The following is a 21,491-nucleotide window of genomic DNA, read 5'->3' as shown; positions in this document are numbered from 1 at the left end:
CACTCAAATAAAATCCCCCTCATCATCATCATGCTCACACTCACCCCACCAAACTCCTCCTCCCCCTCCCTCCACCTCCTCTCCCTCCTCCTCAAATGCGCCCATCTCATCTCCGCCAACAACACCGCCTCCGCCACCGATCTCCTCCCCGAAATCTTCCACCTCTCCTCCCCTTTCGCCGCCTCTCCCGCCGACCGTATCGCGGCATTCTTCGCTCACTCTCTCCACTCTCGTCTCCTCCTCCATTTTCTCTCTCCTCCACCTCACCCCCTTATCAAATCCATCACTTTGTCTTCCCAACTTAAATCCTTTCATTCCGCTTTACAAACGTTTAACTCTCTCGCACCCTTTGTGAAATTCTCCCATTTTACCGCTAATCAAGCCATCTTTGAGTCCGTTCATGGATACGATCGAGTACACATTATTGATCTTGATGTTATGCAGGGTCTTCAATGGCCTGGATTGTTCCACATCCTAGCCTCTCGTTCTAAGAAGGTTAGCTCCGTAAGACTCACTGGGTTTGGTCCTTCTTCGGAGTTGCTCAATCAGACTGGCTCTCGCCTCGCTGAGTTCGCCGCCTCGCTCGGGTTGCCCTTTAAGTTTAACCCAATTGAGGGTAAGTTCGGGGACATGTCTGAGCTAGAGTTGACCCGAATTGATTTGAGAGCGAACGAGGCTACGGTGGTGCATTGTATGCATCATAATTTGTATGATATGATTGGGTCTAATTTTGGAATGTTGAGGTTATTGAGTATAGTAAAGCCTAAGTTGGTTACAATGGTCACTCAAAACATTGAAATTTTCGAAACGGGGTCGTTTTTGGAGAGGTTTATAGAAACGTTAGGGTGGAAGGGTATGCCTTTGCTTACTGCCTCAGCTTGGCAGCCTTCTAATTATAGTTGTGTTACTAATAATAGTAATATTATGAGGAATTAGAGTATGATTATATTTTCATATTACAAAGTTTGATTGGAAGTTTGGAACGATTATGCATTATTGGATCGGATGAATATTGGGTGATAGAGAAGAAGTACATAAAGTAAAAGATGATCAAAAGTTTGTGTAAATCTTTCGACAATAATTGAGGGGTGAAGTAAAGGAAAGGTACATGTTACTTTTTGAGAAATTGGATTCTTTTTTTAGTACTCCTATTAAAAAAGTTTGTGATCAAAAGTTAGTAACACTTTTCAAGCTTGGTTTGAATTTAATTGTATTTTCTTCGTATGAGAAGCATCTTGGAGATAAATATTCAAAGGTAAAATAGTGATTTTACAAACTCACGTTTTTTTCTTTATTGGTAACTTATGTATCATACATTGACTCTCAATAGTTATATATCGGGGCTAACTAGACCTTGTTAGCTCGTTGGCCTACATTCACCACGAACTCGAGTTAAACTGTTTTCTTTTTCTCAGCTCAAAACACAGGGGGCCAATTTGGCTACTTCTATAGTTCTATATGTGTATGACTCTAGAAGAATTGGTATGGTCACACACTTAGACTAATTCTAGTAATCATTGTTTGTTTGTAATAAAGCCACATTATTGATTCTTCCAAATAGTATTGATTACACATTTTGTGAACAATTTCTGATTTAGCTGTCTGCCATTATTGTGATGTTCTTATTGGAGATTCTTTCTCGTTCTTTACAATAGTTGTAATCTAGGAAAACTCAAATGAAACATGCTTTTTATTTGGATATGATTATCTGTACGATTGAATTGTATTGTTTGAATGTGTACATGCATAGTGGGAAACTGGGAATGTGGGGGTGTACTTGAACTGTCATCTAATAATGAAGATTGAAGACTACAAATCTATCTACAACATATAGTGATTTTTGTTTCAAGGGTATTTCATGTTTTTACTCTTAGCTATTTTTATCTAGACTAGAACCGGTGAATCTTGATCTAACTTGAGATCGACTCAATAAACTTATTTTCGGTGTGTCAAAATTGTTGTACACATGCATGTTGATGTTAAGTCCAAATGCGGAATAACAAAGTTTGTTTATAAAAGGCATCATCATTAGTACATGACCCGAATTTGATCTAGCTAATGTGATAATCGACCTATAATTCATATGTTATTTGAAAATCGTACATTTGTATGATCGGATGTGGCTTTCAAAATGGCGGAACTTCTCCATCTACCACCACCAAAGTATATGCTTTTAATATGGACCATTTTTGCCTTACTTGGCTTCTTTTGCTATGCATCTATTTGGATGCTTGTTGGATGATAGCGTAGTAGCAACATTCCTTAGCTTAAGTTAAGGAGGGGTACTTTATCATATTTCTCACATGAATACTCTTTGAATACTTTATTGGAGCATCACGTATCTTCCAAATTTTCATATTTCATGCAAATTCATTTAAGAAAACAAAAGCTTTTTCATAAGGATGTGTAGTGTGTTTCCTCTAAGAGAAATCATATGAGGTTATATGAACTGAACTTAATTCATGCCGATATTTTCTTTTTCCATGCTAAAGAAAACCAAGTCGTATATTAAATAAATTTCCGAAAAAGAAAAAATAGTGCAATAAGATTTTGGATGACAAGCAAATCCTGCTACATCACATCTAGTCCGTAGTCATGTAAGTGCCGAGTACCGTTTTCCTCAAAAAAAAATAATAATAATAATAATAAAAAAAAATGCCGAGTGTTGAGATTATTGTCTTACTGAATCTATTGTTACTTGTGTGGCTCCATTATAAGGTTTTATTATTTGAATTATAAATGACAAAATTGCAAATCGTGTGGACAACAAAAACAAATAATTTTGAAAGCTAAAAACTTCTTTATTCAAATTTCAAACCAATTAAAATAAAATTTAGAAAAATTTGTCAAAAATAATACAATCTTTGACCCGTTCTTTTTAAATAATACTCCGTACAACTTTTGGATTATACCTAAATATTACAATCTTTGGAGGGTCTTAATTTTAAACAAGACAAAAACTTGTAACTTGTTAAACCGGTTGCCCTTGACATATGTCTTCGAGTAATTGGTTTAAATATTAATTTTTGTAAAAAAATAAAAATAATTAATTTTAGAAATTTAATTTTTGATTAACTTTTTTTTGTTATGAAATATTTGTGGATATCCATTATCCTCCTTTATACTATTCCGGAACAATCTAGATCTAGGGTTTATATTCTTATTCAAACCCTAATATATTGTATTTATATATACCCCCATTATATGGAATAGAAATGCACTGGTATATTCTCTATCAATCTCTCTTATATTTCTCTCTATTTTACAACACGTTATCAGCACCAAAGCTCTAATCAATATGTAAATTTTATTATTGATTTCTTAGGTTAATGATTATTTCGTTGTATACTGAATGTGCTAAATTATACTCATTATTATCTTGTTGTGTCGCATGTTGGGAAGAAATTAGAAGGAGATTAATCTTGATTATGGGTTTTGATCTTTTAAAATTGAAATCACACGTTTCAAGAATGTCATATCATTCCCAATCCTCATTAATTAATTTGGTACAAGGAACTACTTTATAATAGATTAGCCTTAATCAAGAGCTATACTTTATTTTCTTTTCATTGACGTTTTCATGAGTTACAGGCTAGCAGATGACGTTGACAACATGAAGTTGACGATAAGGCTAGTTTTTATAGTGGGAAAGGTTTTTATATCAGGAAAGTTCATTCTCAACTATCCTGTTATTGTTAATTTTAAACCTTTACATAATTTGTTTATATTGTTTCCCAAATTTTCGTATTTTTATTATTCTTGGAGTTCAATGAGCAATTTGGGAATAGTTGGATTTGATGCAGAATAACTAATTAGTAGTTTTGTTTTGACTATGAGTTTTGTTTAGTTTGAATCTAAAAGGGTATTTAGAATTATTATTGGGGTTAATTTTATGAACTTATGGTTTTCATGAAATTGTATTACATAGTTATTTCTCTATGCTTGATAGCAAATATGAATGGTTTGATTTAGCAATTATTTACCCTTATAATTTGTTTGTGAAATCCTATGTCTAATGCCTTAAATGTTTGTAAATTGTACGAAGTAAGCCTAAGGTACATGTGAAACTATTTATAATTTATGTATTGAATTATGTTTTTATATTTCAAGTATGATATGAAACATGTGGTTTTCGACTGACGTGAACGTGTTAGTTTTGGTTGCTTATGTGCTTGTTTCTATTTTCTAATAAAGCTTTACCAGGCAATATATTGATATAATTGATCCGATAGTATAGTTGATTCAATCGATTCAGGTATGTTTTTATTAAAGCGTGAAGTAGTAGGTTTTCATATTTTTACCTTCTCATTCAATTATAGTATTATGTACCTACTTGAAGTTAGATTATTGGAATGAATGTAAATTGAATATGATGTGCGGACCTGAATTTCCTTATATTTATAAAGAGTATTCACACTAGCTTGAACATATAAATGGCTCAAAACCCTTAAAGGATAATACAAAGAAATGTGTATGATCTACAAAGCTAAAGCATATTGCTTAGATATCCATTACATAGTAACGTGATTCTATAGACACAATGTCATGTTTACTTATGTTTCCAAAGATTAATTTTAATTTGGCTAGTATAGTTGAGTGGATCGAATAAGGTATGTTTTGATTAAAGCTCGAATGGATTATGTCATGTCTTATTTTTACCTTCTCTTTCTAAAAAAATTTAGATGGATTGGTATATATTCTCGTACACATGGACTTGAAGTTCTTTAATTAATTAAATATATAGCAAAAAGTGTGTTATGAGTTTAAGTAATTAAACATGACATTGTGAGAAACTATACATAATCAACGTTTTATTATGCCCATAAATATAAGAGGTTTTGTTTTTTTTAAGATGAATGTAATTGGGCATGAGGAACATGATAAGTGTTCTATAAGTATAATTTTATATAAACATGTTTTTGCTAAAAGGAACATGTTACATGACATTGCCAAAAGAATTTATGGCTTAAAAGTTGCAAGGATTTTAAAGGTTGTTGGATTGATTCATTCCATACCCTCATATGCAAGGATTAGGGGGAGATTGTATGTAACCCTTGCATATAAATAATAAAATATATTGATGGTCAGTTTGATACATACAATAACTTAAATATCAACGATTTATTTAATAAAAATGACCACATGTTCATTAAATATTTTGAAATGATACCATCCTGAAGATGGATATAAACAAATGACATTTATCATATACTAGTTGTAAATGCTCTAATTTAAAATTGATGTCCTAAGAATACAACATCAATTGTTGATGAACTTATAACATGCCTGAAGCGTGATAAATCAATAGGTTCTAAAGATAATTAAGTATCTTTGAAAAGGAAAGGAGTCACTATTGACAATGACAAATTTGAGGAAGTGGTAAGTATCATTACATTTCTAGAAGAAATCACTTTTAGCAAAGTTCATATGTTTCATGATTATATAAATGACTCCAGAAGAGTATGAAATATCCAACAAGATTAACATGTATCAAGTTTATAGTTTAAACTCCAGTAGAGTATGAGTAATTATTGGATAAAATATTAATTGATTGTCTTGCCAATTGTATAAAGAAACACATGTTGGTGTTCTAAAATCACATCACATTCATGGCCATGCATATAGTAAGTTTAATAAAGTGATCACTAGTGTTGAAAACTGCCAGAGTTCAAATTTAGAGAAGTGATTGGATGTGATAATTAAATTAGGCCATCCGGGTTTAATAATAATTACCCGTAATGGAAACCTAAAGTTTCATTTGATACTGTGCTGACGTTCTCTCAATGTTAGATGTATGAAATGAATTGAATGGCAAGACATAACATTGAGATTGAGCTATATATATTTGGATTGTGATTCATACTAATTTGTATTGATGAAAATTTCAAGAGTTAATAGGTTATAAAAAGGAGTAATGGGTGACCATAAGTTCACCAAAATAACGTATATATTATTGTAAACTATCAGAGAACCAGAAGCTCACCAAATACATTATTTTAAGCTTTAAAGATCTAGAAGATCACCACCTAATAGAATTACAAGCAAGTGATCTATGCTTGTATAACAATTCTTTTGATTGGGGCTATTATATGTCAGCACATATGAAATAGGAGAAGAAAGAAAAACGTACAACTGCACAACATATGCCTCCCCATTGACATTGATCTCCAGAAGAGAAAATATTATTAAAAATTTAATAATAAATGCACATGAAATATAAAGTTAATGAATAAATGATATTTTATCAAAATTGTTCTCCAGAAGAGATAAATTTTAATTGTGATCCTCCCAATGAAATGAATTTTAATGCAAATTTATATACTAAGTTGGTATAGAATTATACGCCCCTATAAAAGAGATATTTTACCAACTTTGGGGGAGAAGAAATAGCAAAAGTTGGAAAAATCGAAAAAAAAATATTAAATAAATAAAGAATATTTATGATCCCTATAATGGTAGTTTGAAAAGTTATATATATATGCCAAATTTTGTATATATATATATTATCAAGATATGTTGCACATTTATGATTTGATTTGTATTCAGTTATGACTCATGTTGCATAGCGTTGAAGATACATTTTGGTCATATTAATTATGTTTATACATTGAGATAAAATCTTGCCAATTGTACTTGAATCACTACACCTGAAGTGTAGGTAGTATATGACCGGTTCCAAAATAAAGATTTGTTTAATAGATATGATATTTGGCAAGATAGTGCAGTTGACACTAATAGTGTAATAGTATATAAATACCATAGTGTATGAAATACCCTAAAAGTGGTATAGATATCTGAATTATTATAATTAGGGCTGTTCATTGGTCCAAGACCGGACCGGACCGGACCGGACCGGACTAACCCGGATAAGACCGAAAACCGAAAATTAGAATTTTAAGAACCGAAGACCGGACCGATTAAGTTAGGACCGAACCCGGACCGGATCGAAAGAATCGGTCCAAAACCCAAACCGGACCGTTTTGGACCGATTTAAGAATTTTTTTAAAAAAGAATATTAATTTTTAATAAAGTCAAGGAAAACACAAAAAAAATATTGGAAAAACGATATTGTAACGTCATTTTTGCGTCTTTTTTTGTATGTTTAGTGCAAAAAAACTTATAAAGTTAAAGTATTCTAAGCTTATTAAGGATAATTTTAAACGTTATTTAAGGTTTTACACATATTTTTTATAAAAAAATCGGTCCGGTCCAAAACCAGTTTTTATAGGGTTTTGGACCGGACCGGACCGAAGACCGGAAAAATGAATTTCAAGACCCGAAGACCGGACCGATTAATTCGGTCTGGTCCGGTCCGGGTTCGGTCCGGGGTGGTCCGGTCCATTTTTCGGTCCGGACCGATTTATGAACACCCCTAATTATAATAGATGGCCTATGATGTAAGAATTTATTATGGTACCAATGAGAAATGTATTCAGATATCATAATAAAATAGCATGCGGAATGTAAGTTAAAGGAATTTTATGATACCGGTACATAATGGAACCGATGAATAATATGCATATGCATAATGGAATGGACTAATAAATAAGGGATCTGAAATATATGTACATTTTGATGTCGACATAATGATAATGATCATAAGTTTATCATGGACCCGAAGTCCAATGAAATATGGATTTTTAAATCAACATTGTACAGTGTCTTGCATCATTTTGAGTCTTATATTCATGTGCATGTGAGTCATAGGTTAATGGTTTATTGCATATGTAGGAAATTAGATGCATTACTCATTGTATAATTTGTTTAATATGTTATATTGCATGGATTAATTTCTTACAATGTGGTGTATGTGAATGTTCATTCAAAGTATAGTAAGACATATTTACAACTTTGATGAAAAATTAGAAAGAGATATTTATATTCCAATGGGCTTATAATTGTAATGAAATTATTGATGACACTTATTTAATAACATGTTATGAATCATATAAAAGGAGTTCCTGAAGAACTTATATACGACGTATTAAATGCCCAACCCTACAATTTTTTATGTCTTGAATATTGCAATTGTTATCAAACTCTTGAAAAGTCTATGTGATTACATTATTGACATCTCAACCTGAAGTTTGAGCATATGAGAGTTAGTAAGATTTACTATTTGTATTTACAAGAGAGATATCATGTCAATCATGAAACATCTAAATAATATCAATGGAATACTTATGCGCGAGAATGTTTTCTCATGGTCCAGAAGAATCATGATTAGCGTACATAATTACATATGTTATATTATAATTCATATGAGATTGAAGAATGACATTAATAACATCAAGTTTTGTCATCAAATTATTATTAATGAATGTTAAATCAAATAATGATCACCAATATTTATTATTAACGACTTCCTGAAGAAGTCATAACCGCATGAGTTTAACCTTTTTAATCAACTATTAAATAGAGATTTGGAATGGTGATATTAGAGATAAACACATATATGGTGAAATGAAGACACTTCACATGTTCACGTGAAGACTTGAAGAATTGAAGATGCAACTTCAGCTTAGGAGAGTCGAAAATCAACAAGTGATATTTTACCAACTTATTAAAAGATATCCAACATATTGGATTCATTGTTGCGGCACTAGAAGATCTCAAGTTATGTATTCATCAGGGGGAGAAAATACGCGCTGCACTCTTTTTCCCTTGACCATGGTTTTGTCCCATATTGGGTTTTCCTGGTAAGGTTTTTAATGAGGCAGCATCTCGAGCGTATTACAAAGAATGATGTACTCTTTTTCCTTCACTATGTTTTTATCCCACAGGGTTTTTCGTAGTAAGGTTTTAATGAGGCATAATCTTCGATAATGGACATCCAAGGGGGAGTGTTATGAAATATTTGTGGATATCCATTATCCTCCTTTATACCATTCCGGAACAATCTAGATCTAGGGTTTATATTCTTATCCATTCAAACCCTAATATATTGTATTTATATATACCCCATTATATGGAATAGAAATGCACTGGTATATTCTCTATCAATCTCTCTTATATTTCTCTCTATTTTACAACATTTTTTTTTTTTTTTGAAAGCAAGTCCCAGAACAGGACTTAGAGACTTATATTAATATCAGAATGCAGCAAGTTACAAATAGAAGGGGGAAAGTTATCATGCCAAACTTTCCTACCAGGCACCCAAGGAGGAGCATGAGCAAGCTCATGTGCAACCTTATTGCCACCTCTCCTAATCCAAGACCACGAAACAGAAGAAAAACTACAAGCTAAAGCAGAAATGTCTTCAAGAATCAAATGAAACGGGCTGCCCCCCTTGTCTTGTCTCTTGAGCGCATTAATCACCACCTCAAAATCGCTTTCCACCACCACATTACTCACCCCAAACTCCCCCGCAAGCTTCAAGCCCTCCAAGATAGCTCTAGCTTCAGCAAACTTGGGCTCACACGAACCAGGTAGCACTACAGAAGCGCACCAAACAGCCTTGCCATTTCCATCCCTCGCCACCACACCAACCCCAAGACCCACAACACCCAAAAGACCCGCATCCACGTTTACTTTGATGCAATCACCCGTAGGAGGAGACCAGCAAGCCTGACTCCCATCATTATTCCTCGGTTTTGCTTCAACCTTCACCGATTCCAGCTCCCGCATCACCTTCTGTACATACTTCCATACGTCCCCCGGATCATCCCAGTCCCCTTCAAACAAACCCCTATTTCTAGCACCCCAAATAGCCCAACAAAGCACCATAACCCATCTTCGGTTTTCCTCATCGAGCCCTTTGAACACAAGTTGGACCCAATCCAAGAAACACCGCCACTTTCCATCAACTACCCAATCGAACCCACTCACTTCCCAAATGCTCCTAGCCCTTGGGCATTCTAACACAGCATGAGTCACACTCTCCTCCTCAACCCCACACAAATTACACATGTTTGACACCGTATTCACTCGAATATTCAGCCCCTTATTCGTTGGCAAAGCCTCATGGCACGATCTCCAGAAAAAAACTTTAGTTCGAGGAAGAACATTAACATCCCACACCATATTCCAAGTCTTGCGCATCTCCTGATCACTTGAGCTATTAGCCGCATCAGAATTCTCCCCAAAGATCAGCTTGTAAGCTGATCGAACCGAGTACATACCATCATTTTCATGGTCCCAGTACACACTATCATCAGGAAGCCGAGAGCTCAAAGGAATAGAAAGAATTCTATCACACTCAAAGGGTAAGCAAAGCTCTCGAACTCGGTCCACTTTCCAGCCACTACCATCATCCAGGATCAAATCACTCACTTTAAGATCATCACATCCTTGCGGGCATGAGGAGAGTACTCTATGTGTCTGAGTCCCGGGAATCCACCTATCCTTCCACACACTCACTTGCCTACCATTACCAATGCGCCAGCACATCCCCTTCTCCACAACCCACCTTGCTTCCTATATTCCACGCCACGCATAGCTCGGATTTGACCCCAATCTAGCACTTAGGAACTCGCCCTCAGGGAAATAACGAGCTTTTAGGATTCGAAAGAGGAGGGAACCCTTATTATTCCTCAAACGCCATGCTTGTTTCCCAAGAAGTGCCCAATTAAACATTTTCATATCACGAAAGCCAAGTCCCCCTTCCCCTTTCGGCCGACATATTTTCTTCCAAGCTAACCAATGTATCTTCCTCTCGCCTTGTTTTTTGCCCCACCAAAAATGTGAAATAAGAGAGTGGACCTCATCACAAAAAGAAGAAGGGAGTCTAAACACGCTCATCACATAGGTAGGAATAGATTGGGCCACCGCCTTTATCAAGGTTTCCCTACCCGCTTTTGAAAGACTCATACCCTTCCATCCTTGCAATTTCTTCCATAATTTCTCCTTCACACCCCTCGTCAACACTTTCTTAGACCTTCCCACCACCGTTGGAAGTCCTAAATAACGATCATGGACATCCACTTCTCTAACCCCCAAAGCCAAGCTCACTTCAAGCCTTCTACTCGCAGTCACCCCTTACTAAAAGAGACGGTGGTCTTGTCAAAATTCACCAATTGACCCGAAGCTTTTCCATATGTGTGCAACACATCTTTTATGGCATTTGCCTCCTCCACCGTGGCTCTTGCAAAAATTACACAATCGTCAGCAAATAAAAGATGCGTAATGGGGGGAGCAACACTACACACTCGAATGCCATGAATAACTTCATTTTCCATTGCGTTCCTTAACAGCCCCGAGAGCGACTCCGTCACAAGAATAAAGAGGTAAGGGGAGATAGGGTCCCCTTGACGCAAGCCTCGGGATGGAGAAAACTCCGTGGTGGGGGTTCCATTAATAAGCACCGAAAAACTCACAGACCTAACACATTCCATCACCCTATTACTCCACCCTTCATGAAAATTCATACGTCTCAAGATAGCCTCAAGGAAGTCCCATTCTACTCTATCATACGCCTTCGCCATATCTAACTTCAATGCCACATTACCCTTACGAGCTTGCGAAGACTTCATATGATGAAACATCTCAAAAGCTACCAACACATTGTCCGTTATCAAGCGCCCGGGAGTAAAAGCACTTTGATTAACCGAGATCACCTCATCAAGAAACATTTTAAGTCTATTAGCAAGAACTTTTGATACAAGCTTGTAAACCACGTTGCATAGACTTATAGGACGGAAATCCTTCATTTTCTCCGCATTTTTAATCTTAGGAATGAGCACAATAAAGGTTTTGTTCATACTCTCCGGAACTTGACCACCCCGCAAAATACTCAAAACTAAATTGCATATAGAAGGACCCACAATATGCCAATAAGTTTGGAAAAAAAGTGGACACATACCATCCGGCCCCGGAGCCTTTATCGGATGCATTTGGCTAAGAGCTACACGAACCTCATCACCCTTGTACTCAGCCCCAAGAATATCATTCATAGCAGGAGTAACACGATTTTCCACTCCACACAGAGCATCCTCGAGCCTCTCCACACCACCAGACGTGAACAGCCCCGAAAAATACTCCATAGAAACCCTGCCAACATTCTCATTCCCAACACATTTCTGCCCCGAATCATCAATAAGGTGTTTAATAGAATTTTTCCTCCTTCTTCCAGACGCACGGCTATGGAAAAAAGATGTGTTCCGATCTCCTGCTTCAAGCCATAAAATGCGAGACCTTTGCCGCCAAACAACTTCTTCTTGTCTAACCAACCCCTCAATCTCACGAACTAATCGTCGTCTTCTATCCAGTTGGGCAGCAGAGAGACCACCACGATTGAGATTTTTATCTTCTCACGCTTCTTTCGAATCTCCTTGAATAACTTCCCAAAATTCTGCTCACCCCACGACTTGAGACTCTCCCCACAAAACTGAATTTTTTGCACCGCATTACCCCCTAAGCACCAAGCATCACGAATTACATCCTCACAGCCTTCATGTCCCACCCAAAGCTGCTCAAATCGGAACAGTTTCTCCTTACGCTCCAGCACACTCGAATTACCCTCGATGACCAGCTTAATAGGGCTATGATCCGACCACTCTTGGTCTATATGAATAAGCTTAGCACTAGGAAAGCTTGCCATCCATTCTTCCGTGACTAGCGCTTTATCCAACCTACATTGCACATTTTCAATCCCCTCCCTCCCATTATCACATGTAAAACCATAACCCTCAAATGGAACGTCACGGAATCCACATAAATCAACCGTTTCTCGAAAATTTGTCATTTGCCACATAGCTCTATCCACCCCTCCATTCTTATCCGTATCACTCAAAATTTCATTAAAATCCCCCAAGCACACCCAAGCCCCTTGAAGTTGATTCGAAAGCTCAACAAGCAAGCTCCAAGAAAGATGTCTATTTTGGACTTCCGGCCAACCATAGAAGCTAATCACCCTCCACGCAGCAGCACCAAGACCTTCCTCGACCAAAAAATCCATGTGATGGATAGTCATGGAACGCAACACAAGTTTCCAGTCCTTACGCCAAAGAAAAGCCAAGCCACCTGATCTTCCAACACTATCAACCGCTAAGCCATGAAAATCACCTAAACTCCCTTGTATACGACTAAACTCCATACTACTCAATTTCGTCTCTGATAAGAAAATCATAGACAGGGCCTCCCTCCGAATAAGATCACGGAGGCAACTAACTGCAGAGGGGCTGCCCAACCCTCTACAGTTAAGGCTCAGAATACTCATTGGAGTGGGCGGGGTTGGTCTAATCCAACCTCCGCCAAAGCAACTACGCTGTCATTAGTCAAAGTTCTCTTCACACCTCTACCATCCTCCTCCTCTAATTCCAACTCCAAACCACGCTCTCGTTTAGACCCCAACCTCTCAGTCATATCTACTTCCCCACCTGACTTAGAAGTCCTCGGAAGTAGCTTCCACCTCCTGTTCACCTCCGCCTTCTTTCCCTGTACCATACCATCAGACCCACTACTTGCCAACACACTCCCTACACCCTGATTATCAGACACAATGTAACCTTCCTCCATCGGACTTCTCACATCATTATCATCAATAGACAAAGCCTTGTTGTGGTTCTGCTCTGCCTCACCTTCCTCCCCTGCATTAAGCTTTAATTTTGGTTTATCAGGCTTCAAAACAAACAGCAGGGATTTCTTCTTCGAGCGCAAATTCGACACCTCTTCCTTCAATTTAGCTCTTCCTTTACGAGGCGAAGCCCTTAACCATAACCCCCATGGTCTTTCCTCCTCCTTCTCTTCATCCGAATCATTAGAGCAATCCCTTTCCGTATGCCTTAATATGCCACAGCAGAAGCAAAAAGTGGGCAGCCTCTCATACTTGAACTGGATTGTGGCTACGACCCCTTTCTTATTTCGAATACGCTGAATCCTGCATAGAGGCTTTGAAGTATCAATCATCACACGCACACGCCGGGACTTATCCCATCCCAGTTCATCCTCCTCCACCTCCATAACCACACCCAATTTCTTAGCCACCGTCCTAACATCAGCCGTAGAGCGACAATCCAAGGGTAAATTATAAATCCTAATCCAGAATGGACAGAATTTCAATTCAATCGTCTCCGGTTGTTCTTCGCCCTGAATTTCTTTCATTAAAAGTAATTGATTGTCAAAATTCCATGGAGCCCCGTCAAGAACCTTCTCCTTATCCCTCCAATGAAAGAATTGAATAATAAAGAGATCGTTCTCAATTTTTCTGAAAGCCACTCCTTTATTCAATGACCATGTTTGTTTCATAGTATTCTGGAAAGCTTCGAAATTAAAGGACCTCACCGTCAAAAGTTTTCCGACAACGGAAAGGGCCAATTTATTGTCACAAGGTTCGCTACTATTAACACCTAAATCAGCAATTTCGTCCTCCTCCTCTGTTATTTTTAGATTCGACCATCTCTCGGTAATGTCCTCAGCCATGGGAAAAAGAAAATAGGAACACGCGCCCCCCAAAGAGGTGGAGCAAAGCTTGAACGGGCAAGAGAAACAACTCAGACCTCCGCAATTAGGCAAACCCTAAATCGCCAGAGCGAGACTCGGTATTTTATTTTAATGTTAGACCCTTTCAATTTACAACATTTTTTTTTTGAAGGATAATTTATTGATTAACTTTAATTAAGTAATTGTGATTTATTTTTGGAAAATTTTATATTACCACCCAAAAATATAACCATTTTCAAACTAACCACCCATTTAATTTTTTATTTTAAATTATTACCCCTTAAATTAAATAAATGCTCATATTACCACCCATTTTAAAAATCTGGTGGATTTTCCGTCTGTGGGCCCCATCTAACGCTTATTTTGAACATTTTGACTGATTTTTTCCCCCGATTTTTCTCTTTAAAAACGCTCTCCTAACTTCAACTCACATTTTTCTCTTTAAAATTTGGTAGATTTGGTGAAGGAAATATAAATTAAAGTATAGAGAGCGTTTTTAAAGAGAAAAACCGGGGAAAATAAGTCAAAAGGTTCAAAATAAGCGTTAGATGGGGCCCATAGACGGAAAATCCACCAGAGCTTAGCCTATTTTAGGATGCCCACCCGGTTCACCGAAGCTTAGCCTATTTTTAGGTGTGCTGCCCGAGTTGGATCCGGATGTAGTCGAAGCTAAGCTCCCGTGAACCGGGTGGGCATCCTAAAGTAATTAAGAAACCAAAAGCTTTTCTTAAGGGTGTGTATCCTCTACTTGAAATCTTATGAGCTTATTATGAACTGAACTTAACTCACATCAATATTTTCTTTTTTCTTGCCAAAGTCTTTCAAGAAGTGTTTTAAATGGATTTCCGAAAAATAAAAAATAATGCAATAAGATTTTGGATGACAAAACAAATCCTGCTACATCACATCTAGTCAGTAGTCTTGTAAGAGCTGAGTGTTGAGGAGATTATTGCCTTACTGAATCTAGTGTCACTTCAGACCTTCAGTGGCTTCATTATACAATGCTATTATTTGATTATTGAATCATGCGGACAACAAAAACAAATTTTAAAAGGTATAAACATCTGTAAGCAATAATGAAAATTAGTGATAATCACTTCCAACTCCCAAAATTCACAATTTTACAACCCAAAATAATAATATAAAAATAAAATCACCACCATTAAATAACCAAGTAATAATTACATAACCAAAAACTGCTTCTTGGTGGACATTAAACTAAAACTTAACAGCCACCAATTTGAAGACTTGAGTTATATAAACAACTTACAGCAAAATAATATAAATTTATCAAGCTTGAATAAATAAAGCAAGAATTCAATCAGATAATAATAAGGCTAAAGTTAATATCTTTTCCCTAGGATCACACCAAGAACTATGGACACCAATGCAACTCCCAGGATAAACTTGATGTTCATGCTGGAAGAAGCTTCGGCTGTTGGAGTCTGAACCACTGAGGATGATGGTGAGGTTTGTGCAGACAATTTTTCTGATTTCTTGCTCTTACGCTTTGTTGGGCTAGAAATCATTGATCCGATATCTCTGGACCTCACTTCTGTTTCACCCTCTCCTTTGGTATCAGCAATGCTTTCGTCAACCTGTAAATAATAAAGGCAGATCACTCAACACATGCTACTTTGTACTCATTTACTGCAATCTTCATACATTACAGTCGAGGCAAAATAGAGTATTAACTGACTAATGTTAGCTTTGATTTCTTATTGCAAAGACAAAAAAAGGCTTGCAGTAGCTTATTTTGGGTAAAAGGTAAGATGATGAGGCATTGAGGCCAATGTGTGTGAGAAGTAGGAAGGGTACAAAGGTACGACGTACACACCCCAGAAGGGTATGATCCAGGTGACCTGATATGACCATCAGGCTCCTTTTACCAGGGTCGTACCCCCAAGGATGGCCTTGATACGTTGATTGTAATCAGCCTTTCTAATTATGATTATCACCGAACAAAGTTTACTATTACAACATCAATCAAGTTGGTAAAATTATCTTAATAATGAATGCAAGCATAATTTCAACCCTTTCCATAAGATACTTTTAGGGGGGCTTGTATTTAAAGCTTCAAAAAGTAGGGGAAAAAAGACTGACCTTTGGTTTAGATGCTTCTACAACCTTCTGAAGTTTTTGCTCGACTTCCTCAATTTTATTTCCAAGAAGCATGATTTCTTTGTTTTTGGCATCAAGCTCTTCAGACGTACGATTCTTGGCAGCTTCCAATTCAGAGACCTTTGCTGAACTTTCCTCTTTCTGTTTGACCAGCAAAGTAGATAAGCATATATAAGCCAAATTTATGATATTTAAGTCTGAAACGGTTGTCATAACAGCATCATAATAAGAGGTAATGAAGGAGATTGATAACTAACCAGCTTAGTTAAGTTGGCCTCTGCAAGCTGCAGCTCTTCGTTTAGTTTCAAAACCTTTTCATTCAGTATATCTCGATCTTGGAGTTTTTGCACATGATCTTCCAACTGAGAAGTCAAATCAACCTCTCTTGTGGTAGCAGATGTTTGGAGACTTTTAACCTACAAAAAATACGAAATTATTTGTATTTTCTAAAATAAGCAAACAGATTTAATTCAGGTTCAAAATTCATTTAACACCAACCTCTTCTTTCAATTGAGCCTCGGTTGCCTGATATTGCTCTTCAAGTTCCTTCAACCTTGCTTGCAGGGTAGATTTCTCAGTTATTTCAACCTTAAGATTATCAATCTCGGCCTTTGAAGCATCTTCTTTTCCTCTATATTCTTTAAGCTGCTCTTCTAGTTGGACCACAATAGCTTGATGTTCTTTAATGGTTTCATGAAGCTGGCTGCTCTCCTTTAAAATTGCAGATATCTGTAGGAGGTAATTTATTGTTACATAATGTTGAATAAAAGAACTAGAAAATAAAACATAACATGAAGTTTTTTAAGGTACAAACCTCAGACTGAAGCCGTTCCTTTTCAGAAGTTAGCTCCTGGCGTAACTCCTCATTCGCCTTCTCTGATAAGAAACATTTTGCAGCAATATCTTCCTTCTCATCACGAGCATGTGATAATTTAGCTTGGAGATCACTTTGTTCAGTCTCAGCCAAAGCCAGATCCTGAGTGAGTTTCATATTGGCCTCAGCCAAGGCCTCATTACGCGTCTCAATTTGCCCCAACTGAACCTGCTGTTCATCAGCCAATTTTTCCTGCTCCTGTAATTTCAAAAGCATAGCTTCAACTTCCAGTTTTCGAGATTCAGCAATCCCTGAAACCTCAAGGGCCTCTTCCTGGTACTTCTTCAACTCCTCTTCGAGAGAACTTAACTTTTCATTTAACTCCTTGATCTCCAACTCCCTTTGAGCTAACGTCTCAACTGCAACCTGCAGCTGTTCAATCTCAGTTTTTCTTGATTCAGCGATACCAGAGGCTTCACGAGCTGAATCCTGGTGTACTATTACTTGCCCTTCAAGAGAAATAACCTTTTCATTCAATTCCTTCACTTCCATTTCCTTTTGTCCTAATTTTTCAGTCAAGCCTTCAAGTTCAACTTTCCTAGACTCAACAATCCCTGAAACCTCTAAAGCCTCTTCCTGGTGTTTCTTCAGCTGGTCTTCAAGAGAGCTTATCTTTTCGTTCAAATCCTTGATCTCTAACTCTTTTTGAGCCAATGCCTCAACTGATCCTTGCAACTGTTCAATTTTAGATTTTCTTGATTCAGCGATCCCAGAAGCTTCAAGAGCTGCTTCTTTATGTACTGTCAGCTGCTCTTCAAGTGAAGTAAGCTTTTCATTCAACTCCTTCATTTCAATCTCCTTCTGACTTAATTTTTCAACCAGGTCTTCAATTTGAACTTTTCTAGAATCAGCGATCCCAGATACTTGACCAGCCTTTTCTTCATAAACCTTTACTTGGCCTTCAATGGAAGCAAGTTTCTCCTTCAATTCTGTAACTTCAAGCTCTTTCTGAGATAATTTTTCAGCCATCTCTCTAATTTCAACTTTGCTTGATTCAGCAATTCCCTCTGCTTCATGAGCCTCCTCTTCGTACTTTTTAACTTGGCCTTCAAGAGCTACAAGTTTTTCACTGAGTTCTTTGATTTCGGCCTCTTTAACAGCTAATGTAGCAACAGTCTCCTTTAACTGTTCAATTTCTGCCTTTCTAGACTCGGCTATCCCAGATGCTTCACGAGCCTCCTCCTCGTATGCTTTCACTTGGCTTTCAAGGGCACTCAACCTTGCACCCAACTCCTCGACTTCCTTTTCCTTCTCAGCTAGTTTACCACTTGTTTCCTTCAACTGTTCCTCAGCCTGTGAATGACGAGCTTCAGCAGCAGAGTGCTGCTCAAAAGATCTTGAGTGTTGCTCAGTTAACTCAGTGATGGTATTCATGTGAGAGGCAAGTTGAAGAGAAGTGGCTTCTTTTTCTGCATCAGCCGAATTAAGCAATTCCTGAAGCTCATCAACCTTGTTCTTCAGCTGCGAGTTTGTTTCCACCAAAAGTTCCTTCTCTGAAAGAGATTGTGCCACTTTACCCTCAGCTTCCTCAATCATCTTTTTAAGCTCTTCATTAGAGCCTTCTAAGGAAACTACCTTAGCAGCACTCTGATGCAATTCTTCTGTTAGAGATGCAACCTTCAGAGCTGCTTCACCAACCTGTTCTTCATAACTTTGTACCTTGTCTTCAAGAATTTTCAGTTTCTCAGACAATGAGTTAGCCTCAGACTCCTTTTCGCTGATATTTGCCATTGTCTCTTGCATTTTTACCTCAAAGTCCCTAGTAGAAGACTCGTGTAAAGATTCAAAATGCATTTTACTCGCAGTTGCTTCCTCTATCGCTCTCCCTTGCTCCTCCAATTGATTCTCAGCAGCTTTCAGCTTTTCCATAATTTCACCCTCCCTTAGTCCAGAACCCTTAAGATCATTTTCAATGCTTTCTAGTTTCTCCTGTGTAAGAGACAATTCACCACGCAATGATTCAAGCAAATTTTCAGCTTCCTGAAGCTTTTTAGTGGAATTTTCTAATGCTTCTTCTGAACTTTGTTTCTCCTCTTTCATTACATTCAAAGATTCCATCAGCCCTGCTTCCTTTTCACTTGCTGTTTGAAGTGCACTTTCAAGGTTCAACATTAAAGATCGGAACTTCTCAATTTCTCCAGTGAGTTCAGACACCATGCCCGAATATTTTTTTGATTCAGCTTCAGCATCCCCACATTTTGACTCCAATGAACTTATATTCACTTCAAGCTCTTCTATTTTCTGCTTCTTTTCTTCCAGCAGTGATTCAAGGTCACCCATCTTTTTCTCAGCATCCTCAATTTTGGAGTGAGAAGATTTTACTGCATCTTCCAATTCTGCTGCACGAGATTGTAATTCTTGCTCCAACTCCTCGATTTTCTTCTTTGAGTTCTCGGACTCAAGACTAAGACTTTCAAATGATTCTTTAATGCCAGAAAACTCTTTGTGCTTAGTTTCATGATCTTCCAAAGCATCTTGCAAAGACTTCAGCTTTTCATTGAAGTTATTTTCGGCCTCTACCATCTCCTCTTGCAATTTCTTGTGATTCAGTTCAAGAGTTTCATACTTCTTCCCACTTTCTTGCAGCTTTTCTTCAGTCGATAAGGCCTCATTTTTTAAATTTGTATTCTGTGACTCAGAATCCTTTAATGCAGCAGCCACCCTTTCTAATTCAGTCTCAAGCTCGGTTATCTTCTCCTGTGCTTCAAGGACTTCTCTGCTAGATTCACTAACAGATGATTTGCTTTCTTCCACATTTACTTCAACATCCCGAGAACTATCTTTCACTTCCACAGGTTCTCTTTCGACCTTAATGAACTCTCCATCATCCAAAGAGCTTTCTTTTTCTTCTTTATTCCCATTTTCCTGTGGCAAATCAAAAATTCAAGTGTTAGATATACAAAATAAAAAAAATAATAATAATAAATAAATAATGGTATTGCAGATACTTAAGCTGTATTTAACACGAATCTACCTGAATTGGCTCCGTAACACTAGCAAGCTTCTCCTTGACTTCCACCACTGGCACCTCTACATTCGTTTGAGTTTCTTCTTCCATTGATAATCACAATACTAGACCTCTAACCTGAGGTAGACAAATGTACAAGCTTAAAACCACAAATCGACTACTTCTACCTTATTGCATACAGGTCAACCCAAGCACTTGCACTGTTGCACTTGCACTACATGTAAAGAAGAGGCTACAAAATTCTAACAACAAAAAAAAAAAAAAAAAAAAAAAAAAAAAAGGAAAAAGTTGTTGTAAATTGCATTTTTTTCACATTTTGAACATCAAGAAAGTAGCTTTCATGAGGTATCTTTTTTCTTATCATGGTACTAAAATATGCACAAAGACAGGTTGGTTGAACAGAGCCCTGGCGCAACAGATCTAAGGCTACATGCTCTAATAATTTAAATACCATATATCCAACTGGATTTCATAGTGCACTCACTTTTATATGCGGAAAAAAAAAAAAATTTATCTAATAGTGCACATATGAAGAAATTTTGATTTCTGCAGCAAGCTTACAGTATTGTTATACTTCCTACATATCCTTCTTGTAGACAGGTTTTGGTCAATAGTACCAGGCTACCAGCACTTCAAAAAAGTTTCTCTAGGACTAGCATCACTTTAATGTAATCTTATTCCGTATAATATGATATGAACTATCAATGGATTGCAATATAAATATCCATTTTATGATAACATTTCTAAAAAGAGATTATTTTCCTTATTGTGTTAGAATTCAGTGATTTCGTGAACACTTCGGGAGCAACATTGATTCAGACACATATCTTAAATTCAAAGCAATGATTAGTTATCCAAAAATATCACATGTGTGCAACATGAGACGGCTGTTTTAAGCATCAACTGATCAACGTGCATTTTGCAACAACAAACCAATTAGCAGATTCACAATCGATTTGAAACAATAATACGGACATTATACTTTAATCTAGGCAATCAAATAAGTACAATGCACATAAATAAATCTCTAAAGTAGGCCTACAATTTTTTAAAGCTTTCTTGCTGTCCATCAGAAAGCTTAACAGAGTTTGTCTGATAATGAGAATAATTTTATGCTTAAACTATTATGTATTGCGTACTCTTGTTTGG

General features: G+C 37.0%; 2 protein-coding genes and 1 pseudogene across 2 annotated transcripts; 1 reads left to right on the top strand and 2 right to left on the bottom strand.

Annotated features, from left to right (window-relative positions):
• Positions 1 to 30: 30 nt before the first annotated feature.
• LOC145642042 (scarecrow-like protein 23 pseudogene) lies at positions 31 to 1,302 on the top strand (annotated as a pseudogene).
• A 10,882-nt stretch (positions 1,303 to 12,184) lies between these two features.
• LOC145555364 (uncharacterized) lies at positions 12,185 to 13,156 on the bottom strand. Its single transcript, XM_081617110.1, has one exon. The coding sequence runs from the start codon at positions 13,154 to 13,156 to the stop codon at positions 12,185 to 12,187; it is 972 nt and encodes a 323-aa protein (XP_081473236.1).
• A 2,359-nt stretch (positions 13,157 to 15,515) lies between these two features.
• On the bottom strand, positions 15,516 to 20,769 carry LOC145642041 (uncharacterized). Its single transcript, XM_081693112.1, has 6 exons — positions 20,349 to 20,769; positions 17,315 to 20,239; positions 16,999 to 17,229; positions 16,758 to 16,916; positions 16,483 to 16,641; positions 15,516 to 15,977 (listed from the first exon to the last, which is right to left on the bottom strand). The coding sequence occupies exons 1-6, from the start codon at positions 20,430 to 20,432 to the stop codon at positions 15,723 to 15,725; spliced, it is 3,813 nt and encodes a 1,270-aa protein (XP_081549238.1). The 5' UTR covers positions 20,433 to 20,769; the 3' UTR covers positions 15,516 to 15,722.
• Between the last annotated feature and the right edge of the window lie 722 nt (positions 20,770 to 21,491).

This window comes from Chenopodium album, chromosome 8 (genome assembly GCF_948465745.1).
Source record: "Chenopodium album chromosome 8, dcCheAlbu1.1, whole genome shotgun sequence".
NCBI lineage: Eukaryota > Viridiplantae > Streptophyta > Magnoliopsida > Caryophyllales > Amaranthaceae > Chenopodium > Chenopodium album.
Note: the sequence above shows the minus strand (reverse complement) of the source record. Positions and strands in the feature narration are given on the sequence as shown.

Coding starts and splice junctions, on each gene's coding strand:
- LOC145555364 (XM_081617110.1), bottom strand. CDS start 13,156: ATGAGTATTCTGAGCCTTAACTGTAGAGGGTTGGGCAGCCCCTCTGCA.
- LOC145642041 (XM_081693112.1), bottom strand. CDS start 20,432: ATGGAAGAAGAAACTCAAACGAATGTAGAGGTGCCAGTGGTGGAAGTC. Junction 16,917..16,998: donor AGGCTCAATTGAAAGAAGAG/GTTGGTGTTAAA, acceptor TATTTTTTGTAG/GTTAAAAGTCTCCAAACATC. Junction 16,642..16,757: donor AGGCCAACTTAACTAAGCTG/GTTAGTTATCAA, acceptor CTGGTCAAACAG/AAAGAGGAAAGTTCAGCAAA.